Genomic DNA, 17,715 nt, shown 5'->3' on the forward strand with positions numbered 1-17,715 from the left:
TTAAACTTTGTTTGATTTTAACAAAAATTGAATAACAGGGGTTCTTTGATATGCTGAATCTAAAAATGTACTTAGATTTTTGATTATGGGCCCAGTTTTCAAGTTGGTCTAAATCAGGGTCCAAAATTTAACTTTGTTTGATTTCATCTAAAATTGAATAAATGGGGTTCTTTGATATGCCAAATCTAACTGTGTTTGTAGATTCTTAATTTTGGTCCTGTTTTCAAATTGGTCTTCATTTAAGTCCAAAGGGTCCAAAATTAAACTGAGTTTGATTTTAACAAAAATTGAATTCTTAGGGTTCTTTGATATGCTGAATCCAAACATGTACTTAGCTTTTTTATTATGGGGCCAGTTTTCAAGTTGGTCCAAATCAGGATCCAAAATTATTATATTAAGTATTGTGCAATAGCAAGAAATTTTCAATTGCACAGTACTCAGCAATAACAAGAAATCTTCAATTGCACAGTATTGTGCAATAGCAAGAAATTTTCAATTGCACAGTATTGCACAATAGCAAGAAATCTTCAATTACACAGTATTGTGCAATAGCAAGTATTTTCAAATGCACAGTATTGCACAATAGCAAGAAATTTCAATTGGAGTTATCTTTATTTGTCCAGAATAGAAGTTGATTCAACTTAAATCATTGTTTTATACAATATACAATGTATATTCACTTTTACTACCAAATGATAAATTAAAACAATCTTTACCATCATGACCATTCAGTGATAACAAGCACTTTTTTTACATTTTAATATTTTATGATGTATTTAAATGAGTAATTATTGTTGCAAACTCCATTAAAAATTTGAATTGAGATCGGTTTTGGAATAAAGGAAAGGGGGATGTGAAAAAAAAATTGGGGGGTTCAATTTTTCTCATTTGAAATTTCATAAATAAAAAGAAAATTTCTTCAAACATTTTTTTTGAGAGGATTAATATTCAACAGCATAGTGAATTGCTCAAAGGCAAAACAAAAATTTTAAGTTCATCAGACCACATTCATTCTGTGTCAGAAACCTATGATGTGTCAACTATTTAACCACAATCCAAATTTAGAGGTGAATCCAGCTTGAATGTTGTATCCATACTTGCCCAAACCGTTCAGTGTTCAACCTCTGCGGTCGTATAAAGCTGCGCCCTGCGGAGCATCTGGTTCTTTCTTAAAGTATTCTATAATTATAAGAATCAGACATTATGTGAATTAAAACATTTCATATTCAGTAAAATATGTGTGAAATTGCAATATGTGTTTGTAGGAAGTTTCCATGGTATGGGGAGATAATAACTTTTCTTTCAAAAAGTCTTTATTCAAAAGAATAATATTTTAGGTTATCTCCCCATGAAAACTTATCAATAGCATATTGTTATTTCACACATATTTTACTGAATATATGATGTTTTATTTAAAATGATATCTGGTTCTTATGAATATAGAATACTTTTAGAAAGAAAAACTATATGAAAGCTTAGTTTGGACAATTTTATAGCAATTCAAAATAAACAGTTCCCCTTCAGCAAGGAAATGACTATAATATAACTACACAAACTGATAAACTAATTTTGTCACAAAATCATTAAAGTGGAGTTAATGTCTTGTAGGATTGTAAGTATATTTTAGTTTATCACCTTGCAATTTCACATTTTGAGTGAACAATTTGGTCAAAATTTTGAATAAGTTGCAATTGGTGGAGAGCAACGCTAACAGTCAAGTCACTGTAAATAGGAAAATGTTTCATACCCAGACAAAGTGATGTTTTTGCTAATGAATTAAACAGTCCCTCCTGTGCATGATTCAAATCTTCAGATATTATTGCATGCATTTATAATAGCAATTTTTTAAGAATTGACAAAAAAGTGAGATTAATATTGCAATGTCAGGGAAATCTGCATACATATATGTACTGTAAATTCAGAAACTATTTCATGCATTTATTATTGCGATTTTGTCATTTTAGACTTAAATACGATTTTAACTTTTACGATTTTGAGAAAAATACTGTTAAATTCATATTAAATATTTCAAAATGTGAGTTTAAATTATTGCGTTTACAACTCAGTCACATTTTTGGCAAATAATAAAAACCTTGCATTAATTTCTGAATTTACAGTATCAGATAGATGAATGTGAGTTCTTGTTATTGTGATAATCACTCAGTCACATTATTCACATTAACAAAAACTTCACAACAGTAAGTTATTTATTAGTTTTTTATCCAACATACATATAAGTATGTTAACAAGTCTAAATTGAAAACGTTCAAACCTATGATTGCGTTGGATAAAACCCCCAATTTTTGCATGCAATACAAATTTTCTTGTAGAGGGGTCTAATTTCAACACAAACAACATTTTCCAAAAAGACCAAAAGAGTGAAAAAGAATAATTTAACAAAACACCTTTGACTAACAGGTTGAACAACTGATGTTCGTAAACCCTGCTGACTGCCATTAATGATTACCAAATAAGTATGTAAAAATATTCTGTAGTAAAAATTGCATATAGTAAATTTTAGAAGTATTTATTGGGTAGAATATATTTTTTTTATTTTCAGCTGATCACTTGGCTACTTGTAAGGTTGGAAATCAGACATGTTTAATTATGAGAGGTAGGTTAAGTTTTTTTATTTATGTAATTTCATGATAGAGGAGAATTTATTGGGAATTTCTGAATGACTGCCTGGTTATGTAGAGCATTGATTTTAGTTATACAATGAAAAGGAAGGATTTTTTTTCATCAAATTTTAGAATTGCCGAAATTTTTTCTGAAAGCTAAAGATTTTGTAAGACATGAACATTGTCATATGATTTCAAAATTTTCAAATAGCTTTTTGATTAACTCCTATGAGTTATGACAACCACAAATCTGCATTCAGTTAATAAACTTTTGTTTCCTTCATATAAAAAAAGTTCATTGATGGTAAGATTTTATTAAAGTTGTGCCAACTTTTATGTATTTGAGAGCTGCCATTGAAGTAGACCATTATCTTTTTTATATTAATTGGTATCACATCGTTGTCCGCATTGTTGTCAGCGTCATCTAAAGCGTCATCAAAAGACATATGGTTTCCATATAATAACTTTAGGGACGACATCAAAAGTTCAATGAAGGATAAAAAACTTAATTCACATAGTTTTGTCACTGACCCCCACATCCCCCCTCTTAACTTAAGTTTGGAAAAATTGATTGATCAATAGGGATATATGTAAAATCTATTATAGATTAACAAAACTTGCAGCAATGTTGACCCCCCACCCCAAACTATTTGATTTAAGTTTTCTATCCTACATCAATCTTTTGATGTCGTCCCTTATTATAAGTATAAATAGAAATCAATAAAATTTTAAAACAATGTTTATAACTACAAAAATAAGTTGAATAAGTTTGATATTAATTGTGGGTGTTATGGTCTTAAAGGTCTTGGAATTACGGCCAAAAAAGGGACCAAAATTAACTCGAATAATTCAAGCCCTTTCCGTGTCCGATTTTCTCCCACACGAGGGCTTGAATTCCTCATGATCATTGGCCGCGTCGCCTGCTCTCTGTGAGAGAGAGCCAATCGGCGGCGATCAGGATAATGAGTCTGCGCAACTGTCTTGTAATTGTCTTACCAAACACGTGTGTTCAATTAACACAAATCCGATAATAATTAATTAACATCAATTAACATCAGTTAACATCATTTAACATCAATTAACATCTGGAACTCCTCCTTCCTTAACTGCCAATTTAAATCAAAATTCCCATATTGCATAGCGGTGTGAATTTTCCGGTTGACAGTCTTGATCGAGGAAGACGTTCAGGCGTTAATGTAGCCTTCATAGATCAGCAGAATATAACGACTGAATTATTCGGGTTAGACCAAAATAAGCATTTTTGTAGTTTCCAGTTAATAACTTGTGTTTATGTGTAATTATACAACCAAGTTTCCATACTACAAATGGATAGTTTACAGGGGGTAATGGCTTAAATCATTTAACAATAAGGGGGAAAACAAGTTTATTGTTAAAGGACTATTTAGACAATTTAAAAGCAGTGTAAGGGAGGTAATCAAATTCAAATTAAAAGAATACTGTTATTATAATATATGTTTGATTACCTCCCTTATACTGCTTGAAAATTATGTATTAAGAAACGATGATTGTTTCGAGACGATTAGCTGTAAATTTATTTTTAGAAGTGACTATTAATTAATATTAATTTTAACCATGACTATGAAATTTATGTTTTAATATTTTATGATGTATTTAAATGAGTAGTTATTATTAAAAACTTTCATCAAACATTTTTTGGTTTTGAGGGAATTAATATTCAACAGCAAAGTGTATGGTTATAAAGCAAATTGATTTTTTAAGTTCATTAGACCACATTCATTATGCATGTTATGTGTCAGAAACCTATATATGATGTGTCAACTATTTAATCACAATCCAAATTCAGAGCTGTATCAAGCTTGAATGTTGTGTTCATACTTGTCCAAATTGTTCATGGTTCGACCTCTGCAGTCATGTAAAGCTGTGCCCTGCATCTGGTATTGACCCTGCCATGTCACTGTTGTCCTTATGCCCCAAAATAGGTGTCTGTTCACAAATTGCATTTGTCACAACTTAAAGGGGCACTAGCTGTCAAATTCATGGTCATCAATTAGACTCAAATTCTAGTATTTGATTAATAACAATGTAAAACCTTTATCCAAATCACAAAAAGTATAAAATAAGCAATTTACATGGCATAGTGAGGAGAATATGTAGCTTCGTTTGGTGTGTTTTTTAGTCCTGACGCCATCTAATTAATTATCGAGTTCACCTCAGAATACCTCTGATGACCATATAAGTGATGTAAACATAAATAAAGATATAAATAGAAAGGCAAACTCTTGTAATTGGATTTTGCTATGTCATTTTAATTTTATAGTATAGGTTAAAAATATATAGACAATAACTGTTTAGTGTCTTTAAATATCATCTGTATTTGTACAAGGCTCAAGTCAACAAGGTGTATGTGAGCTTTTAGTGAGCTACTACACCTGTTTTGAGCCGAGTACAAATACAACTGATATTTAAAGACACTAAACACTTATTGTCTTTATCCTGCAATTAATTCTGTATATTATTTGTGTTTTGAAAGACACAAAAACACATGTTTTGCATTTATTTTCGATATAAAATCCCTTGAGGCCAGTGTAGTAATACAATACAGTAATCACACATTCAGCTAAAGACGGGTTAGCAAAAAAGAATCTCGAATGGTCAACAATAAGGGGAATAATTATCTATTTTAACATAACAACTACTTTCAACAGTAATAACAAATAACAAAACATTGTTCAATTTGAAACAGGAGTGTACGAGTTGTCCTACACTTCAGACTCGACATTCACTAAACATGCATGCTGAAATTGACATGGTTGTTTTTGATACACAAACATACACATTCAAGTTTTGAAATTGAGAGTTGTCATTGTAGAAAAGACTGCTGTTCATGTGTGTATGTTATCAGAAAATTGGTGTGATTCTTATTTCTCTAAAGAAATGTTTGAAAACAAACAGAAAGTATGAAAGTAATCGTTAATTCGCCATTAGAATGTGATTACAATACACATTCTGGGGTCACGCAGGTTCATACTATACTCAGTCCGGCAGTGGGCGGAGCTTTAAAGAGATATCTGTATAGTATACAGATACAGCAAAGCCATATCTGTAGGGCTGTATCTGTAAAGTAGAACACCCAATTGCAGGATAAATGTTAATCATTGTTTTAGTTTTCCTGGATTGAACAATTCATGTGTTATCCATCACTTGCTGAAGGATTGAATTGAAGTTCACATGAATACGGATTTAATGAGGTTGAATTATTCACTTGCAAGTGAATAATACATTATGAGTGTTTCTTCACTTATATTGAAAAAAAATAACCCTAACAGCGAATTATTATTTCACTATTTCAGTTTCATTAATGATCGATTGAACAAAAAATATATTTTTAATTTTTTATATCTCGTAGCTAGTTCCCCTGTAATGTTATGAAACTTATATATAATTACCACTAAATACAGATCAAATTCAAGTTTCACACTTCTAGAGTTATGCTTCTTTACAAGTAAAAAAATTGCTATTTATTTGATTCCATTCTCTAATTTTAGTATGCCTCAACTAAGTGTTACACAATGTATACAAAATGCTTATTCCGCAAAACTCAGATCAAGTTTGAATTTGGGTAGCATCACTTCAACAGATATTGAGTTGTGTCCCATTATAACATTATATGCAAGCGGGGGCATCATCTGTGTCCCTAGGACAAATGCTCCATTTATATTTCTATGTTTCAGGCTAGTCCATTGATTCTTATGTCTATCAAATAGTCTTCTCAATAGAAGAATAAAGTTTTTAAAGACTTGAGTGACATTTTTAGCTCACCTGGCCCGAAGGGCATGAATGTTCCTTATGAGGTGCTGACCAAGTGTTGTTACTTTGTAGCCGATCCAATATCCAAGATGGCCACCAGCAGGGGGACTTTTGAATGAAATCAAACATAGCCTGAATGTTCCTTTCCTTATTTTAGCCAAATTTTATATTTTCTTATATATGATTTCTAAAACCAAAGTAGAATCAGGTGAGCAATACAGGCTCTTGAGAGCCTCTAGTTTATTTATTGATTATTCATGATTTCACTGTTCATTTGTGCACACCTTTATTCACCTGTGCACACATAGACTAGAAAGAAATACACATTTTCTTGTTTTTCAGATATGAATTCTGTGGCTAGTTTTGGGGATATTTCTATGAGTGAATGTGCAAAAGAACTCAATACAATGACACCAGAAGAGGTACCAGTACAAAGAAATATAACAACAGATGTTCAATATGTACAGACACATGAAAGGTATTTAGGGAAATGTGCTCTCAAACTAATAGGAAGTACGTATACACACTAATTCATGGTCCCATTTCTTTCTATGTTAAATTCTTCCATTTCAAGCAGGCGCACCTCTTCTGTTTAAATTAAGTTCAAATCATTGCATGTCAAAGCAACACTTTATCATTTTTTATGGTTTTTTGTACTGAAAAAATCAACATACTTTTAATAACATATAAGAAAGAACTGGTCCCTGTAACTTCTGATGCACCAAATCAGGTACTTCAGATTTGGCAAAAAAAAAAACTGTACCCTATTTTTAGCTCACCTGGCCATCATCCAAGATGGCCGCCAGCGGGGGACTTAGTTTAACATAGGACCTTATAGGAAATGCATACAAATGACTTCTTTTAGAGAACCACGGAGTACCACTGAACGGAATAAAACCAAACATGGCATGAATGTTCCTTAGGGGACGACCATTTGATATTCTGGGGGGGGGGACCAGGAGGATTTGTTTTTGATCGGTTATTTATTTTTGTAAACTAAGAGGACAGATTATTCATTTTCTGCACTATTGAAGCAAGATTTTTCATTTTCATTAAAGCAAGGGACTGATTATTCATTTTCACAACTATATTTTTGATATTCGAAAACATACAATTTTTAAATGATTTGTTTATTATAAATAATACATATAGTCAAGTCATTATGTACCATTTAATTAGATTAACCACCCCCCTCTGCAGAAATGAATCTTTTAAATTCCCAACTGCATATACATGTATTGCATACATACATAGTATTAAAGTTTAGTTATAATAATTAGGCACTTTTAAATGTATTGGCAAACATACTACGCCGAGCGGAGCTAGGCAAAAAAAATTTTGAAGGGTTTTGGAGCCACTGAAGGCCCAAGAAGCTATAGAACAAATGATGCAAAATCATGCTTTCTGGGTGTTCCGAAGACCATTTCATAATATGAAAATGAAGTTTTGTTTTAATAATTTTTTGACAATATTTTGGTCTCAAAGCAAAATGTATAAATTCAGTGTAAGACTGAAGTTTCCAGGGACATCAAAAGACCAATGTGCATGATAAAGCAAAAATGGAATTCACATAGTAAAATCTGTGGCTGCTGTTTTTTTTTTTAAACTCATGATCAAGTTCAGAACAAAATTACTTGATTACAAAAGAAATGCAACACTAACAGAATACAGAAGGACAATCAATGAACAAAAGACAAATAAATAAAAGAAACATTGATCCCGAAAAAATCAGGGCTATAAGGAAAAAAATTGAATTTATGAAGAATCTTGTGCCATCTCATACTTTCGATTAGACCTGCTGAGTTATTTATTTTCTATACATTGCAAGTCAGGTAATTTATTTTCAAACTACCACAGAACAAACCATGTATTTTTGTATTTTTGTGATTATCATGGCTGAGTTATTTATTTTCAAAATCCTCCTGGACCCCCCCCCCCCCCAGATTATCAAATGGTCGTCCCCTTATAAGGTGCTGACCAAGTATTGTTACCTTGTAGCAGATCCATCATCAAAGATGGTCGCCAGTGGGGGACTTAGTTTAACATAGAACCCTATGGGAAATGCATACAAATGATTTCTTTTAGAGAACCACTGAATGGAATAAAACCAAACATGGCATGAATGTTCCCTATGAGGTGCTGACCAAGTGTTGTTACTTTGTAGCAGATCCATCATCCAAGATGGACACCAGCAGGGGACTTAGTTTAACATAGGACTCTATGGGAAATGCATACAAATGACTTCTTTTAGAGAACCACTGAATGGAATGAAACCAAACATGGCATGAATGTTCCCTATAAGGTGCTGTTCTCCATGTCAATCCCATGCTCCTCAGTCTGATCTCAATCGTCTGTTACCATATTTGTGGGTTGTAATGGGGGTACCTTCATGACCAATACACCTTATTGCTATTTGTCCGCTATTACTGGATATCACACATGTTCCTGTAAAATTTTGACGTCATAAAACAAAACATCTGACGCCACAATGGAAAAGTGATTGTTTTCTGCGTCAAAAGTTCAAGCGGCTGGGTCTGCTGGGATAAGGTGTATAACAATAAAAATATCTTGCCAAATGACGTTAACACCAATTTTTGTTGCATGTTTATAAGATGTACATTTTATTTATGACAATAAGTAATTGCAATGATTTTGACAATTCACTTTATAAAACTTTATATCTAGTGGCAATATAACATACACAAACTTATACACTCTAGTGGCAATTTAACATGCACAAACTTATACACTCTAGTGGCAATTTAACATAAACAAACTTATACATTCCAGAGGCAATTTAATATACACAAACTTCAAATTTACATCACAACTATTTCAAATTGTTATAATGAAATGATGGATTTACATACAGACACTTTATATTTACATTATAACTATTTCAAAATCTTTTCATGACTTGATTGGGTTGGATACATTTGGCTATGAGTTCTGAAAATGATGAGAAAAGGGCTCATTTGCTCTTTGACAGCAATAATGTATGATAAAGGTATAATGAAAGGAAATAAAAGATATAACCAATTTCCAACGAAGTCAAATTTAAACAATTTGCTTTTCTCTAAAGTGGTATTTTTCTAGTTAAGAGTGGGTCTCATTTGGGTCTAAGCATGACGCGGGATTGCCGATTTTTTATAAGCATGACACGTGAAAGTCAAATTATTGTGTCGTGAAAACGGGAAATGAGGTCTTGCGTGACCCAGGAAATGACAAAAAAATGAGAATTGCTTACATATATAGTGTAAGCGGGATACGGGAATTTGACAAAACAGTAAGTGGGATCCGGGATCGGAACCCCCAATGAGACCCCCTTAAGATTGTTGCAAAAAACATTACTTTAAGCAAAATGTATTGCACTGTCATGCCTTCGCTTGATATTTTCTGTCTGTGTCTGTCACTGACACTTTGTTTTACAGATATTAAATAGTAAAACTGCTTTGTTAAATTATTTAAAATTTTAGTGTAATGTTATGGTCCACTGAAAAAATATGAGATTACTATCAGTATCACATCTCTAACTTATTTATTTATATCTAATGCTTTGCAGGTTAGATCCACAGTTCAAAGACCAATACAGTCAGAATGTTGCAAAAGGACATGAAAAGCAAATTTCTACGAAATTATCTGATGTGCCTATAACAGTCTCAACTTCTCCAGCTGCCAAAGGTGGTAAAAGCAGTTCTTTTATAAATAATCACAAAGCTTCCATCAGAGTTCAGAATAATGAATTGGCATTTATTGGGAAACAAGATGATTCAGAATTACAATCTGCAGGAATTGTTTCAGAGGTGTCTGCAGTAGATTCACTTATGAACCACTTTCCTAAAGTTAGGAGTATAGCAGCAGACCCACAGATGAACACTTTATCTGAAATTGCTCAAAAAGCTCCACTAAAGACATTTCAACCCAAAGCATCAAGACTTACACTTGATCCCACTGGGGTAAAACAGACCTCAATTTCTTCAAGACATGTGAGCTTAACACTTCCTGCGAACTATTATGATCAGAACAAGACAGCCAATGAGACACCTTCTTCATCGACTTCAACTCCACGAGGTGTAATAAAAGTACATCCTGGGAAAAAAGGGCAAAAGGAAGTCTTGTTTTTTCCCATTGGGACAACATCTTCCACAACCAATAGTGAAGCACCTGTACTGACAACGCCACCTAGGTCAGATCAGAATACAACAACTTCTACCATTCAGAATACAGCTTCTGTAAATGCTTTAACTGCCAAATATAACGATCAAGAACAAAATATAATGCAGTGGGAATTTCAACCCAAAGCACCGAGACTTACACTAGATCCCACTGGGGTAAAACAGACCTCAACTTCTTCAACACATGTGAGCTTAACACTTCCTTCGAACTCTTATGATCAGAACAAGACAGCCAATGAGACACCTTCTTCATCGACTTCAACTCCACATGGTTTTATAGTAGTACTTCCAGGGAAAAAAGGGCAAAAGGAAGTCTTGTTTTATCCCACTGGAACAACATCTACCACAACCAATCGTGAAGCACCTGTACTGACAGCGCCACCTAGGTCAGATCAGAATACAATGACTCTTTCCATTCAGAATACAGCTTCTGGAAATGCTTTAATTGTCAAATATGATAATCAAGAACAAAAAATAATGCAATGGGAATCAGACAAATCTGAAAAGACAGATTTAATGTTAAAGAAATCAAATTTTTCTCCGTATCCATCTGTCAGGACTACAATGGCTACACAAGTATCGTCAATAGTTTCTACAATGGGACCATCTACCAAACTTTTGAATTTAGCTCCAGTTGACTCTAGAAAGTATCTACCAAGACCTTATTTTCAAAAATCTGGTCCAACAGTTCATTCAATGTATCCTCCAACTAGACCCAACAATTCAGCGTCAGTTTTATCTACAGCCTTTTTGCATGCTAGAACTCAGAGTTCAACTCAATATGATGGTAAAAATTCAATTCAAACTGATATTCCTTATTCAACACAAACTGATAAACAGAATTTGACTCCAAGAGTATCAACATCTTCAAGAACACCTGTAAAGGTCCCTTTTAATGAAGCTATGAACTTGATCAATGCAAAATCTTGGGACACCATACCAATGATAACGCCAGTATCAAAAGAATTAGTTCGGGATTCTGCATCAACAAGCTCTGAGAGCTCAGCATCAACAAGGTCTGAAAGCTCAACAATGCCTGAGAGCACAGGATCAATATTTCCATTGGTAATATTCCCTAATGTAGCTGCATCACAGAACAAAGGAAATGACCTTCAGCAAGGTGAATCTACACACAATAATGTATCACAATCAGGTGAATCTATACACAATAATGTACCACAATCAGGTGTCAGTCAAGTATCCTATTCAATAAACCAGATGCCAATACTAAGAAATATCCTCAAATCTTTACATGATAAAGTCCAACCTTCAAACTTGGTAGCAAATTATACTCATAATCCTATCATTGTTGCTAAGAATTCACATATGAGCAATGCTTCTGTTCCTGCTAACACAGGAGAGAGAGAAAAAGAAAGAATATTATGGACTAAACAGCAAACAGGGGGTTCTGCGATTGACCAGATGCAACCAGTACCTGATGGTCATCTTATTTCTAAGGGAGATAATTGTATTAATGTTTTTGCAAACATAGAAAAAGATCCTACCCAATCTCACAAGACTGAGATTAAGGTTGAGCCACGTGATAAAGAATATCTCCAGACTGAAATTTGTCGACCAGAAGTTGTAATAGAGAATGTTGAGGGCAATGATTATTACCAATTATATACTGATAATAAAGGGAAATCCATATCACATACTAAATCTTGTTCATCTAGTGAGGAATGTCTGCTCGGAAAAACGAAGATCAAAGAAGAATTTGTTCCAATGGAGAAAAACTCAGTGGTTTTTGAAAATATTCCAACAGAAAGTATAGAAAGTAAACACTTAAACATTAATTCAGGATTATTTTATTCATCTGAAACAGAATCTTGCCCGTCAGATAATGGTTTTTACCAATCAGATGATGAAATTTGCCAATCTGGTACGGATATTTGTCCATCAGTTAAGGATATTTGCCCATTAGTTCAGAATATTGGCTCAGCAGTTCAAAATATTGGCCTATCAGACACTATAACTAATGTTGATTATGTTGATAGTTCTTTGTTGGTGAGAAATTTTCCATTCGGTAAAGACTGCCAAGAAGAAGGAAACATTGCTGAGGTTCTGAAAGAACCTGCAGATCATAGAATAAATTTGATAAAGAACCAACTATTACAATGGAAAGATGTCCAAGAAGAGAACAAGATGCAGATTCCATGTAGTGGAGAAACAATTGCTCGATTGTTCGACAACAGACAACAGCAATCAACACAGGATATTTATGGTAAGAAAATGAAATAGCTGTCCTAATGTCCTATATATTCAGAAATTGTAATAAACCTAATAGGGTACATAGACATATTTTAATTTTAATCAACATGCTACTTAACTAAACTACTAAACCCTGACTTGATACAATAGATTTTAAGAAAAAAAAATGTGGGTTGAACCTGGTTTTATGGCTAGCAAAACCTCCCAATTATATGGCAATGTTGAAAATAATGCTAAATGACAACATATGTGACAGGAATACAGAACGAATAAATGCAAGAACACTCAGGACATAAAAATATATCAATATGATAGTACATTTAACATTTTGACCACAGAATAACAATGAATACCTAAAATAAATTTACAACAGTACACACATACAGCATAATAGAATAATGAACTGTGCGTCACACAAATGTATCAACTCCACAAAAAGCGATAATGAAATTATCAAAATTTATTAAAAAAAAGTGCTTTTTATGTAAATTATTAATCTGTGACAGTTGCACGATCATGAAAAAATTTCAATTTTACAGTTTTTTATTTTTGAACTTTGAATTATTATGGTTAAGAAATATGATTGTAGTATGTAAAGTGAAACAAGAACCTTTAGATGAGGCGGACAAAGTTAATCACCTGGATCCAGAAACATTGAATAATACAGTATCAACAGGTACCAGTCAAAATATATCATTATTTTTTAAATTCATGATGTGTTTTATATTTAACAGCTAGATTTTGATAGTACAAAATGTATATAATGTAAACCAAAATAGTTTTGTGTATTCCTGTTTAAGTTTTAATATTTCGAACAGACTGCGCAGCAAATATTTTTAATGTTTAAAAGAAAATTTGGTTTATGTTTTTGTATATTAAAAAGGAGATCCAAGTTTGACTTTATGTTAAAAAAGTTAATATGTTAATATTTTTTTTTTCGTATGAAATTTAAAAAAAAATCATACTGAAAATTGAATAGTTGTTTTCTAGTACAGAATATATGGATGTTGGTCTATAGAACATATCACTATTATTATGTCACCATAAATTGCATCTATTTCGTGAGGATATACCTCAAATTGTGCACAAACTCAAATTTATCAAATGAAAAGATGAATGTTTGCATTTTAAAAGGATAAAAAATTACATTACAGAATTTGTAAATTAATGATATGAAAACACATTGTCATCAGATGTTTCAATAGTCAAGGTGGCAACCAAAGTAAATTATTCGAAAAAACTTTAAAATTATTTAAAATATCAAAACTGGCCTTACAACAGAAATAGTGAATACTTATATATTTAAGGAGTCAATACTTTGTCATATAAAGTAATATGCAAAAATGAAGTTATTTCATATTAATAATAATATCACAACTATTTCTATTGTAATTTGTAGAATTCGATCTGATTAAAAAAATCATCGAAATCTTAGGGCCAATTTTAACCCTTTTTTAAACCAACTTTCACATACTTGTTTATCTCTGAATTATATTCACTACTTGATAACACACAGGGGTGGTTTATGATTGTGGATCTATCTTCTTGTTTCAGTAGATAGAGTACATAATGAGAATACATGCCTAGAAGGAAGTGAACAAAATACACAACAGCTTGACAATGGTGAGTTTTCACACAACATCAGAGAACCAATCAGATTTAATAACATAGAACCGAAATCCAATCAGAAAACAGATAAAGTATATGACTAGCTTAGGGAAGGGTTTATGATAGTTCTGTTAATACTCAGTTTTCCATTTTATTTCTGGTAGCAGAAAAGATATGGGCAAGTTTGTATATGAAAAGTTTTTGGATAAGAAGTTGAAATCTATAATCTGGTTGAAGTACAATCATGGTCAATATATATTTTAAACATCAAATACACCAATATACTTATTTTCACAGCTTCATGATTTATAGACATCTTGAGTAATGTTTGTAAGCAATGTGAGACTAGCCTTAACTGTAAAAGACAACGTACTTGGAATACTTCAAATATAAGTTGAAATAACTTGTTTCCCAATCTTCTATAAATTGATATGTTTAAACTCACTAACTAAATCCCAATGTTAATAAAATATAACCCAGTACCTTACAGCTGTTATCCTAATGCTAGCAAGCTAAAGGTTTGGTTTACTTGCTTGCTTTATTTGTATTAAAGTAGAGGTTACTAATTTATATTATTCCAATGCAGGATAATTTTGATAGCGAATTCAATATTTGATTGGTTGAAATTATCACACGTGACGTCGAAAAAGACTTCATATTCCCCTCTGAGTATCATATTCCCCTCTGAACATCTGGATTGCCTTGTGTGACGTTACCAATAGTCCATCAGCTGGTAAGGTAAAATTTCAGTTCTGTGTTACACCCCAGGGTACCATAATTTTTTGGTATAAGTCTAAGAGTAATGTCTTAAGAATATTTTAAGAGGTGTTAGACTTTTGAAAAAGTGTCCAAAAGGGGTTAAAAGGGGTCTTATTTAAGAGTATATCAAAAATTATGTTTAACACATATATACAGAAAAAAGAAAAAAGAACAAAGTATTTGGTACAATTTCTCTTATTAAATTGAATAAATCATATCTTATTAATACGGAGGTTAGTTTTTATTTAATTTTTAAATTGTATAGGACCAAGAAAAAAAGGGAGTGGGTAATATCCAAAATTTATGATTTTGAATGAAACAAAGCATACATACTAGTTTTCTTGATAAAAAGTATATTTTTTACATTGAAACATAGAGCATCCAGTAAGGGACGACATCAAAAGATCAATGTAAGATAAAAACTTAATTCAAATAATTTGGGGGTGGGGGGGTTGAACTGCTGCAAGATTTGGTTATCCGACATTGATTTTAACATATATCCATATGGGTCAATCAATTTTTCCCAAATTAAGTTCATAGGGGGGTAGGGGGGTCAGTGAAAAAACTATTTGAATTAAGTTTTTTATCCTTCATTGAACTTTTGATGTCGTCCCTAACTAAAGGCAGTTGAACAAAATTCAAAGGTTAGAAAGGGAAACAACATGGAATCAATGACAAACACAAACATAAGCAATGTACATCACAGTCATTTAAAAACACACATAGTACTAAAAAAATAAAGGAACTGTCAAGGTTTCAAGATCTATATTAAAGTTCTTTTAACAACAGAAAACCACATTTTAAGGTCATGAAGAAGGTCAATCCGTAGAATCATCTTCATTTTCGTCAACGCCATCTACCGAATCATCATCACCATCATATTCATCATCTTCGTCGTCATCGTCAGCCATAACAACGATTTGATTATTCTTGTTGCTACAATCACTCGTACATTTGCAGCCATCTGTACCGGATAAACCTTGTCGAACACATGAACATCTTTTGGTGGCACAACCAGCTATACATGAATAGCTTATCACTATCAATAAAGCATCTTACCAGGCGCGGATCCAGAGGGGGGTTACGGGGGTTGGAACCCCCCCTTTTTTTTGGACGATCAATGCATTTGAATGGGGACATGTAATTGGAACCCCCCCTTTGTCCTGGGTTAGGAACCCCCCCTTTGTCCTGGGTTAGGAACCCCCCCCCCCCCTTTTTAAAATGGCTGGATCCGCCCCTGCTTACGCTGGCTTTTGGTCTAGCCAATTGATGCTGATCAAATCGTTCTTAACAATCCAATCTTGGTTGTTTGGCGATGAAGTTGTGTTGAAGAGCAGATTTCCTAATCTTTGCCTGAAAGTTGTCTCGTTTGATGTGCTTTAACATTGCATCTTTTGTTGGGGGTAGCAGATGACAAATGAATATTTTTTGCATTGCAAAAAAATCTGAATATTAATTCATTGATGTTATTATTATCGTATCCATATATAGCACACAAAAACCTCTCGAGTGTTTTTGACAGTTCTTCGCATACCTCTTCAAAATTTTCACCAAAACGGAATAGACTTTCTGAAAACTCCATAGAACGTGTCAAAACGCCGAATGCTCTACTTTTTCCCTTACCAGACAAAGCACTAACTAAATCACAACCAGTAAAGGCGTGACATCCAGGCAGTGCTCTACAAACATTCTCCCCCAATTTTGTGCACATTTATTGCACATTTAATAATCTGCATTTGGAAGAAGTACCTATCAGAAGAATAATATTTGAACTGATACAAGTCTGAAAATAGCAGCCCAATACTTCCACATCAGATTGTTTTTATTACAATAGAATCGTAACCTTTGTCAGCTGCGTGTTTTGCATGAAGAAACATTTTTTGTCGGCTTCTTCCTGTTTGCTTAGAAGCTGAGTGCATTTTACACTTGTCACTATTTCAGTTTCAACAGTGATACAAACAAATCAATTCCTTCAAGTGTATAAAATCTATAGCATTGTTTACTCCATTCCGACACAAGGATTTAACAAGATCAACTTTGTTTCTACCAACTGACAAACATTTCTTCCATTGCCGAGGACACGATTGTGATGGTCTCGAAATTATTGTAATGATTTGCTCTCCCAAGGACCTGCGATCCCGTTCTTATTTTTTTATGGATATTGGGGGATACTGATCATTGACAAAATCAATACGGGGAGCTCTTTTTGAAACTGAAAGGATGGTTTTAAAAACAACATTTGCCAAATCAGAAAAAGACTTGGCATCCTTGTGATTGATTGAATGACTGCCATGCCATCAAATATCTACATGCTTTTTCAGGAATAGCTTGTATTTTTTCAACGCCCTTTTCTAAAAGACCAACAAGGACAGATTTATTTGCCTTTACAGGTGCACCTTCAACGTTTACAAGAGACCATGGAAGAGGACCTAATTCAAACTTGAGGACCTCTTGCATATCCAACTGTCTTGTCTGGGCTATCACAAGCAGGCGACAAAAAAGATTTATATCTGCTTTCAATGTGTTGTTGTTCTTATCAGTTATTAACTGCT

General features: G+C 33.0%; 1 protein-coding gene across 1 annotated transcript in view; it reads left to right on the plus strand.

Moving 5' to 3' along the window:
- Nucleotides 1–17,715, plus strand: part of LOC143044915 (uncharacterized) — an 81,759-nt gene that overhangs the window by 25,769 nt on the left and 38,275 nt on the right. The window contains exons 5-9 of the mRNA XM_076217166.1: nt 2,561–2,614; nt 6,753–6,888; nt 9,973–12,809; nt 13,386–13,472; nt 14,351–14,419. Coding sequence (XP_076073281.1) covers nt 2,561–2,614; nt 6,753–6,888; nt 9,973–12,809; nt 13,386–13,472; nt 14,351–14,419 — 3,183 coding nt within the window. The remainder of the gene's footprint in view (nt 1–2,560; nt 2,615–6,752; nt 6,889–9,972; nt 12,810–13,385; nt 13,473–14,350; nt 14,420–17,715) is intronic.

This window comes from Mytilus galloprovincialis, chromosome 9, assembly GCF_965363235.1.
Source record: "Mytilus galloprovincialis chromosome 9, xbMytGall1.hap1.1, whole genome shotgun sequence".
NCBI lineage: Eukaryota > Metazoa > Mollusca > Bivalvia > Mytilida > Mytilidae > Mytilus > Mytilus galloprovincialis.